Source organism: Perissodus microlepis, chromosome 6, assembly GCF_051167445.1.
Source record: "Perissodus microlepis isolate ML-2025 ecotype Zambia chromosome 6, ASM5116744v1, whole genome shotgun sequence".
NCBI classification, from domain to species: Eukaryota; Metazoa; Chordata; class Actinopteri; order Cichliformes; family Cichlidae; genus Perissodus; species Perissodus microlepis.
The window spans coordinates 19,762,999-19,772,953 of NC_140466.1; the positions used below are offsets into that span (position 1 = coordinate 19,762,999).

Consider the following 9,955-nt stretch of genomic DNA (forward strand, 5'->3'; position numbering starts at 1 on the left):
AAATAATGGAAAATAAAATTCAGACTACAGACGGCTTCAGGTGAGTACACGTGGTGCACAAGGACCAAAGCTCACCTTCTCAACCTGGACAAAATGAATTATTTTACACTGATACTGTAAACTTTGTGTTTGTGTGTCAGGTTTCCATACATTGGAAACAGCTGCTGCATCTGTAGTTCTGTCCATCCTGAGGAGAGTCCACACGCTACATCAGATCCTTGGCTCACCTATAATGACGCACAGGTGCTGCACACAACTGGATCTGCAGCTTGTGAGGAACAGCAGCACTCAGCCTACATCCTGTTTTACGAGATTAACGTAAGAAGACACAGCATCTCATCCTGAAGTGAGAGAATGGCACGCCAGCTGCAGCCTAATCCAATCTCTCTTCTTTTTTCAGTGCCCAGACACCCTTCAGTTTCATCATGTCATCCCTAACAATAGCTGTAGAGTTGGATGGAGGATGAAGACAGCAGAGAGCAAAAGAAACAGGTAAGAGCAGACAGGTAGTCAGAGTTAACAAAAACTTTTAAAGCCAGTGTAGCTTCTGTTTTGAACACATTTATTGATGACAATTTTACATAAATAAGCAGTGTGTTATACTGTTATCAGATGTGGAGTCTCACTAACCACTTTAATAGTGACTTGTGTCCCAAATACTGTTTATTTGTCGTAGTTACAGATAGTGAAATAAAAATGGGAAATGGTTGTTTCATAATTGCATACTCAGCTTGGTCAAGACAATAATTCGAGAACGAGGGGCAGGATTTTGAATTGATGCCATTGGTGCATCTACTAAAGTTCTGGGGTCAGTTTGAATATCAGTGACCTTGACCTCAAGTTCAAAGGTCAAGTTTTCTGAAAATGTTGTGAATGCTACAACTCTGTGACGAGACGTAAGTCTCCTAGGTCTTTAAATTTGTATATAGGTGCATCTACTAGGAAGCTGAAGGGTTGCACTGCGGGCCATCTGTAGAGGTGTAGAGTCAACAACCTGTCTCTGAACGTGGACAAAACAAAAGAGATTGTTGACTTCAGGAGAGCACAGTGGGATCACTGCCCACTTAAGATCAATGGATCCTCTGTGGAGGTCGTCAAGAAGAGGACCAGATTTCTTGGTGTCCACCTGGCGGAGAACCTCTCCTGCTCCCTCAACACCAGCTCCATAACCAAGAAGGCCCAGCAGCGTCTCTACTTCATGCAGAAGCTGAGGAAAGCCCATCTCCCACCATCCATTCTCACCACCTTTTACAGTGGGACTAACGAGAGCATCCTAAGTAGCTGCATCACTGTCTGGTATGGTAACTGCAGCGCATTGGATCGCAGTACCCTACAACGGATTGTGAGAGCAGCTGAGAAGATCATTGGAGCCCCTCTCCCCTCCTTATAACACCCGCTTGCTGGAGGACCCCACACAGCCTTCAAACACACTCTTCACCCTGCTGCCTTCTGGAAAGAGGTCCCAGAACATCCGGGCCCTCGCTACCAAACTACGGAAAAGTTTCTTCCCACAAGCCGTCAGACCCCTGAACACTCAGTGACTGCACTGGCACACGCACACCTTCACACACGTCACTACCAAGCACTTATCTGCAGTATCTCACACACACACACATACATACAGACACCAAGTTACTTTTGCACAATACTCAGCATTTTGCACATTTCCATTGTCTTGTGTCTGTATCGTCCTGTTCTGTCTAGTTTTGCACTGTTTTGTCTTGTTTATTTTTGCAGTTTATGCACACTGCACTTTATGTAGTCCTGGGTTTGTCCGTATATGTCATATATAGCACCAGGGTCTCGGAGGAACGCTGTCTCATTTCACTCTGTACAGTACCTCTGCACGTGGTTAAAATGACAATAAAAGCCACTTGACTTGACCTGTTTTTGTAGCAGTTGCTTGGAGACGAGTACCACACAGTTCAAATGAGCATACATTCCAAAATATGCAAATTAGCCCCATACATCATAATGATGATGTTTGCTGTTCAGGGTATGAACATTCTATGCTGAAAGTTTATAAATATACAACCTTTGACTGCTTGTTTTCAGTTGAACTTTTGCAAAGCTGAGGAGATTTTCGCTGCGATCGCATTAAGTCCAAAGATGTTTAAACTTCTTTTTCACAGAAAGGTAAGTTTGAAGAGACTCGCAGCACATTTCTCTGAATATTTTCTTATGGTAAATAAGCATTTTTGAAACTTTTAAGGAAGCTTCTTGGATGATTTCTGTAAAAACTGAATTTTGAATCCAAATGAAGGATTTTGTATTTTCATACCATATACTTTGTTTTATGCCATTACTGATGTTGGTTTTCTTGTTTCTAAACAGAAATCACACAAACAAAACGTGGCAGAGAAGGAAATTCCTTCTACGTCTCATCAGAGGTAAAGAAATGCGCCACTCTTTAATGCTGCTGGAGATATTTATAGCAGTGCTTTAGTTGGAGCTCTTTTATTTCCCTTTTATTGGTGTTTTGTATTTACATCTTTTTTACTACTTCTAGTCTTGTCTATAATTTATATTGATTCAGAGATTAGCGTTTGAAAATGTAGAGTGTAAATGTACAAAATACATGATTTTGTTCCATTACAGTTATTCATTTTTATTTGCAATCTCCAGCATGTACTTCTTGTTAAAAATTTCCACTTTGAATTTGATTTACACTTTTGTCCTCATCAGCATCCCGGATGCTTCTGTTGCTGAAAATGTTCAAAAGAAGAAGAGAAAATGGAGACACCTCTGCTGTTCCTCGGTTTGCTTTTACACAAAACATATGAAATGCACATTCTCTTTAAATTGCACTTGTTAATTTAAAGTGACTTTACTTTTTTAATAAACGTATGTTTGTTCGTCCTCTGCAGCAAACTGACAGCGATGCAGAGGCAGAGAGCAACACTGTGAAGACACAAAAAAAGTGTCGCTGGTTTCTTTTTAAATTCTGGAAGGTATGTTTTATGGAAAGAGTCACTGTCATCAAGCATTTACTCATCACAGTTAAATGAGAAGAATTAAGAGCAATTTAGCACACAGCTATGTCCTCAAATTAAGTTCAAAGATGTTTAAACGTTTTTTTTCACAGAAAGGTAAGTTCGAAGAGACTTGCAGGATGTTTCTCTAAATATTTTTTATGGTGAATAAGCATTTTTGAAGCTTCATGGATGATTTCTGTAAAAACTGAATTTTGATCAGAACCAAGTGAAGGATTTTGTATCTCATAGGACAAACTTTAAAACTCAATTTAAAGCATGAATAAATTGTTTTTATTTTATTTAAAGATATTCCTATATATCTGCTTCATGAGCTGACAGCTCACTAAAGTGATAAATAATATGAAATAATACCAAATTTTCTAACTGGACACTTTTCATGGAGAGACCCACTTGGTATGTTTGTTTTATGCCATTACTGATGTTGGTTTTCTTGTTTCTAAACAGAAATCACACAAACAAAACGTGGCAGAGAAGGAAATTCCTTCTACGTCTCATCAGAGGTAAAGAAATGCGCCACTCTTTAATGCTGCTGGAGATATTTATAGCAGTGGTTTAGTTGGAGCTCTTTTATTTCCCTTTTATTGGCATTTTTCTTCCACCTTGTGTATTTGCATCTTTTTTACTACTTCTAGTCTTGTCTATTATTTATATGGATGCAGAGATTAGCGTTTGAAAATGTAGAGTGTAAATGTATAAAATACATGATTTTGTTCATGTTGGTATTCCATTACAGTTATTCATTTTTATTAGCAATCTGTATTAGCAAAATGTACTCCTTCTTATAAATTTCCACAACATTTACACTTTTGTCCTCATCAGCATCCCGGATGCTTCTGTTGCTGCCACACCAGCTAACCCTGAAAATGGTCAAAAGAAGAGAAAATGGAGACACTTCTTCTGCTGTTCCTCGGTTTGCTTTTACACAAAACATATGAAATGCACATTCTCTTTAAATTGTACTTGTTAATTTTAAGTGACTTTACTTTTTTAATAACATTATGTTTGTTCGTCCTCTGCAGCAAACTGACAGCGATGCAGAGGCAGAGAGCAACACTGTGAAGACACAAAAAAGGTCTCGCTGGTCTCTTTTTAAATCCGGGAAGGTATGTTTTATGGAAAGAGTCACTGTCATCAAGCATTTAAATGAGAGCAATTAAGAGCAATGAGGCACACAGCTATGTCCTATATATATATCAGGTAAGAAGCACCACGGAAAAGATCCCAGCAGACCTGAGTTGGGACACTTGGATTATGGAGCTTCTGGACCAAGAGAGTGGATGGGAGCATGTGTTTAACAGGTAAGAGAAAGACGTCCTCCAAAATGTTTCAACTTCAAAGCTCATGCATACATGCACATACACTGCTCAGCATCCTGACATCTTTCCTAATTTTGTGTTCGTGTTTTTACCTTTTTGGAGCAGTGTAGCATGCGGTGGAAAAATAATAGAAAGTCAAACTGAGACTACAGACTGCTTCGGGTGAGTACACGTGGTGCACAAAGACCAAAGCTCACTTTGTCAAAGTGGAGAAAATGAATTCTTTTACACTGATACTGTAAACGTTGTGCGTGTGTGTCAGGTTTCCAAACATCGGAAACACCTGCTACATGAACTCCTGCCTGCAGAGCCTCCTCAACATTGAGGAGTTCATAAGAGACATCGGGCGTCAGGAGGTTTTGTGGAGCACAGATCCAGAAGCTCAGCTCTTAAGGTGCGCTACGTCAACCTTCTACTTTCTTCAAAAACCTGAAGAACAAAGAGATCTAACAGCAGAAATGTCTGTTTACCCTTTCCTTTCTACAGAAGGCTCATTGATGTCAGGGACTGTCATGAGTCAACAGATTATGGCCTTAAAGATCACCACCTAAGAGCTTTTAAGAAGGCATTCAGCAATCAAGCTCCTGAATACACCGGCAGTGCACAGAAAGTGCGTCAGCTATTTGGACATTTCGTTTTTTGCTTTACCTTCTGATTTTGATGTACTGTTTTAAATCTCTCTGCTTTTCTTTCAGGACGCTCATGAATTCCTAACATTGTTCCTCAATGAGGTCAAAAGGCTCACACCTCACCTGGAGAGGAACGCAGCTCTCCTGGGCCAAAGTTATACCTGCCCAGTAGAAGACCATCACATTTTTAAAATGGAAAACATGAGGACATGCAAGAGGTAAGCCTGTCTTTCAGAAACGCAGAGCTGGTTGCAATATTTTCATATACCTCTTTTCCACCTACCTGATCTTTACTTTAACTACGTTACTCCTGAAATGTGTAGCTGCGGTCACCAATCATCACAGCAAGAGGAATTCACCAGCTTGTCTCTTGACCTGGTTCCAGAGGGGTCTGTTATAAACATGTTAGAGACATACTTGAAGGTAAGATCACAAATTCCAATAGAGTTGTAGTGTCAGCGATCTTAACACACCTTTTTTGTTAGTGTTTGTGTGTATGTGTGTGTGCATATGTTGAGATTTCTTTCTACCATAAAGCCTGTTTTCTCTGTGCTGTTGTTCAGGAACAAGAAATAGAATTTCGCTGTGATTGTGGAGGGACGGCCTCAGAACTGAAGTCGTCTTTTGATACACTGCCAAGGTGAGTAAGGTCACATCAGAATTGATCGACTGACCAGGTTTCCAAACTGTGGCGCATCAAATATCAGAGTTTTTCGAGACAATACTTGAGCAGTCGTTTTCTCCCATCTTCTGTTTGTGTTTGACGCTCATTCTTCTTATTTTCTACCTTGTTTGTGTTTTTTTTCTTTTCTGCCAGAGTTCTGATCTTGCATCTGAAGAGGTTTGGCTTTACACAAACCTACAAGATTCAGAAGGTGGATGACCCCGTCAGGCTGCAGAGGGACTTGGTGGTGCCATCCAATCAGGTAAAAACAGACTGCAGAACGTCTCAGGCTACGTCCACACTAGCCCGGATAGATTTGAAAACTCCGTGTCCACACTAGCGTTTTCAGTCATTTTCAAATAGTTGTGCGTCTGCATTGAAACGGCCGAAAACGCTTACGTTCCAGTCCTGCGCATGCGCAAAAGTGAGTGAGAATTACAGAATTTGAAGAAAAGCTATCCGGAGCATGTACAAACTGATATTAATCTTTTTTAGGGCTGTCAAAGTTGAGAGCAATCAAAACAACTGCTGTATAATGCACTCGGCTATCTTTGTTTAATTGCTCACATGACTGCATCACATGACTAAAATGCGTCATCGTTTTAGAAAGTCTGCGTTTTCGAGTGTCCACACTGCGACGGGACAGCTCCGTTTTCAAATGTATGCGTTTTCGAGAGCGTTTTCAAGATGCTGTGTTTTTCCTTGAGGAAAACGCCGTCTCAGTGTGGACGGGAGGTCAAAGCGGAGAGAAAACGATGTGTTTTCAAACGAAAACGCATTCGTGTGGACGTAGCCTCAGCAAATCAGCTTAATTATGGCACTGATGTGAGACTTTATGAAACTAACACTCTTTGGATTTGTTCCTTCTCAGGGTGGTGGCTGTTACAGTCTTGTCAGCATCATCAGTCATTATGGAGGCACAGAGTCAGGTAAAACAACAGACTTGTTACAAACAGAAAATGAAAACTTGCTACTTTTCAGTGAAGGACTCACACACAAAAGCTTTTGATGTTCTAAGAAGCACTAAGTCAAAATCACTGTTTGCTTGAATCAGTTGACTTCCAGAAGTTGGATTCATTTGTCTTAATGTGATTTCAGGACACTACATCTGTAGTTCTGTCCATCCTGAGGAGAGTCAGCACTCGACATCAGATCGCTGGCTCACCTATAATGACGCACAGGTGCTGCACACAACTGGATCTGCAGCTTGTGAGGAACAGCAGCACTCGGCCTACATCCTGTTTTACAAGAGAAACGTAAGAAGACACAGCATCTCATCCTGAAGTGAGAGAATTTTTAAATGTCCTGTTACCTTGTTAACCAGTTTTGTCTTCATTCTCAGTTCTGAAACAGGAAATGGAAGGAAGGAAGTTAAGGTCATCATCATGCTGAGAAGGAAAAGCAGTCGTCCCAGCCCACCATCGCACACTGGAGGACAAGTACTGGTAAGTATTGCCCTCAGGAGGAAGGGTCCTCCCAGAGAGCCTGGTTCCTCCCAAGATTTCTTCCTCCAGGAGGGAGTTTTTTCTTGCCACCGTCGCCCCACATTCACTGGTCTCATCAGCAGGGACATTTTTAACATCCTAAGACCTGAACTCTTTCATGGCATGCATTTTTAATTTCTCTGTGCCATTTGGGTTGATTGGGACCTGATCGATGTAAAAACAAAGACATCAGATTCGGACTATCTTTTTTTTGTTTCTCAAAACAATGAGATCCACATATGAGGACGTTCATTTTAAATTTCGATTGAACAGTGGCAGTGTAATGTCCTCCCTCATAAGTGGATATCAGGTTTTTGAAGAGCAAAATTTTGTATTTTGGTCTAGACAACCCAAAATGTTATGTCCACATATGTGGACACCAGGTCCTAGGAGGTTAAAACAAAATCTACTAGTAGTGCACCACTACTAGAGATCGTCCTTTTCTGGACCAGTGTTTGGCTTGCTCTCTGGGAACAACAAATTAGTGCTGTCAGCGTTAACGTCATTTTAACTAATGACGTTAACGCTGACATCACTAATTTGTTGTTATTATTATTAATATTATTATTAATTTATTTGTAAAATAAATTAAATTAAAAAATAAATAAATTATTTAATTCTTTATTTTTTTGTTTTATTAAAATCAAAATAACAACAAAAACAAAAATAACTAATAAAAAAATATTAAAAGTATTCAGCAGTGTTTTGTGAAATTTGTAATGAGCCTTAGTTAAGTTGATGTCACAGAAGTTTCTGAATCATTTAGATTGTTCAACAAACTGATTCACTCAGGTAAAGATGGTAAGCTGGAGCAATGGTACCCTTGGAGTTCAGTTTAAGTTTTCAGACAAATATTCCCTCGATCAGTTGCAGCTTCTGCTTTTAAATAAATGATTTAGCTGCAAATGTTTAGCTGCAGGTAGCAAAGTCCAAAAGTGACAACATTTCCACTGCAGTCTCTCCAGAAATGGCTTATAAAATTTTGACCAAATTAGACATTTATCCTTGGATCAATTAAAGGGTGAAAATCTTTAATTGTACCTTTTATAACATTTTAACAAGTTACTGTCTCCTGCTGCATGTTTCCTGTTTTGGCTGAACTTCATCAGCTCAAAAAACTCACCGTGCTGTGGTGTACTAAATGACCTCATGTACAGGACACACTGAAGGCAGGTTTGCAACGTTTAATCAACAAAGTCAAGATCAGTTAACAACAGCTGAACTAAAGACTTTCTTTTTCTCATCGATAAAATGAGGTCCATGCCAATGCGCTCAAATGGGACCTCCATTAATGGTGAGGGGCATAAAGGCGCTTTTTGAATGACCAGCTGGTTCACCAGCTGACACCACTGGACGCACACCATCGGCGCACATCCAAACATGCAAAAAATGCAAGATGGTGGTGCGCACAGATACAGCGGCTCTATGCTCTCGACACACTGAACATGGTCTGTCCCTACTCGTTACAACATGTGGAAATGTCAGTGCTATGTCAGGGCGCACTATTTGACTCTCAGCTCTCATCATTTGATCAAAGGGCCAGTTGCATAATGCCATTATCTTCTGTGTAGCGAATTGCTGGAACGGGCAACCCAAACGCCACGTGTCCCTGTTGGTGGTGTGTGCAGGCCTACATACTGTCCTATTGAGCTACTAAACCCCGACCAATCAGTTTTCAGATTTAAGGGGTATGATGGCCGTCAGCTAACCGCAGCTGTTACTCTTTGCATTTTCCCCCGATATTTCTTTTCCACCAGTACTATGGGGTATTTGTGAATATCCATGACTGACCCGGCCAGTTGGTCTTTGGACAGGGTCACGGCAGTTTCAAGGTTAAAAAAAAAATCCCTTTCACTGACAGACTGAAGGAAAGCTCCTCAAAAATGGAGGGTCTTCAAGCTCCTCAGTGGCAGGAAAAGGTTTCCCGGACCCAGTGTTGTATATTTGTTTCCCAAAAGATTGAAATAGTGGAGAGAAATCAGGTTCTGAAACCATCCAGAAGACAAAGTCTCCAACTGGTTTGTGGAAGTCCAGTTTCTCCAAATTAATCAGCGGGTGAAATGTCTCTTCATGGATGGTTTTGATTCTGTTGTTGTTCACGAATAAAGCCCTCAAAGCAGCATATGAAAGAAAGTCATCTTTCATTGTTGTCTCCAGCGTGTTAAAAGAGAGATCGAGCTCAGTGATGAGTTTTGAAGCGGCTGCAGGGACTTCTCGAAGGTTTTGGCTCAAACGGTCGCAGGATGTTGTTCACAGTGGTGACACTGTTGACTGGTGATTGACAAGCACTGAGATACTAACATGACAAACACAAGAAACATCATGACTTATTCTCCTGAGTGCCTGCAAAACACAAAATCAAACTCAAAGCTTTTCTCTCAGGTGCTGGTGTGGCACAATCTAATGATAAGAAAGGTCATGCTAACAGCTTTTGGAGCACAGCTGCACAAAATAACAGCTTTTGGAGCACAAAATGCATTACAGGCAAACCCAGTACCCAAACATGTTAACAAGGATAAAGAAAAAATCTGAAACAAAAGCAGGTAGTGTGGTGATTTATGTTGTGAGGATGCTTTCACTCCCATCAAAGTCACCCAGTGTTGAGAACCCAAATGAGCCCAAAAACCTCAAGTGGCTGCAACCAACAGCGAACGTCAAGAAGTGGATACTTGCATGTTGAGCCAGAAACATGCAGAAAACCCAAAAGAGGCAAGACGGCACATCTTGGTCCCACTCAGGCAGTACGAACACCTGGAAAGAGGAGCCCACAGTTCAGACCCAAGGTCACTGGTAAGGACACCAGCCAGCCAGTTATAAGTCTAGTTTTAATTTTCATTTTAGTTAGTGTTATGGCCATTCTAGGGGT

At 40.7% G+C, this 9,955-nt stretch overlaps 1 protein-coding gene and 1 long non-coding RNA gene across 3 annotated transcripts; both read left to right on the top strand.

The window, feature by feature from the left end:
• The first annotated feature begins 205 nt into the window (after positions 1 to 205).
• On the top strand, positions 206 to 3,394 carry LOC146385551 (uncharacterized). Its single transcript, XR_014800516.1, has 5 exons — positions 206 to 318; positions 401 to 492; positions 2,056 to 2,390; positions 2,686 to 2,758; positions 2,868 to 3,394. It is a non-coding gene; the product is annotated as an uncharacterized LOC146385551 (long non-coding RNA).
• A 27-nt stretch (positions 3,395 to 3,421) lies between these two features.
• LOC146385552 (ubiquitin carboxyl-terminal hydrolase 37-like) lies at positions 3,422 to 7,588 on the top strand. 2 transcript variants are annotated; one of them, XM_084931376.1, is made up of 13 exons: positions 3,422 to 3,496; positions 3,816 to 3,906; positions 4,016 to 4,294; positions 4,418 to 4,474; positions 4,575 to 4,706; positions 4,799 to 4,922; positions 5,008 to 5,159; positions 5,265 to 5,364; positions 5,505 to 5,581; positions 5,759 to 5,867; positions 6,477 to 6,534; positions 6,704 to 6,861; positions 6,948 to 7,588. In XM_084931376.1, the coding sequence occupies exons 3-13, from the start codon at positions 4,140 to 4,142 to the stop codon at positions 6,951 to 6,953; spliced, it is 1,128 nt and encodes a 375-aa protein (XP_084787502.1). In that variant the 5' UTR covers positions 3,422 to 3,496; positions 3,816 to 3,906; positions 4,016 to 4,139; the 3' UTR covers positions 6,954 to 7,588. The 2 variants fall into 2 exon arrangements, with proteins under 2 accessions (XP_084787502.1, XP_084787501.1); XM_084931375.1 differs by lacking the exon at positions 6,948 to 7,588 and having other exon boundaries at positions 6,704 to 6,903.
• The last annotated feature ends 2,367 nt before the right edge of the window (positions 7,589 to 9,955 follow it).

What these genes read in the sequence shown, in the direction of transcription:
- LOC146385552 (XM_084931375.1), top strand. Translation starts at nt 4,140, where the DNA reads ATGAGAGCAATTAAGAGCAATGAGGCACACAGCTATGTCCTATATATA. An exon ending in TGGGAGCATGTGTTTAACAG is followed by an intron (nt 4,295 to 4,417) that starts GTAAGAGAAAGA and finishes TTTTTGGAGCAG; the next exon opens with TGTAGCATGCGGTGGAAAAA. An exon ending in TGGTGGTGCCATCCAATCAG is followed by an intron (nt 5,868 to 6,476) that starts GTAAAAACAGAC and finishes GTTCCTTCTCAG; the next exon opens with GGTGGTGGCTGTTACAGTCT.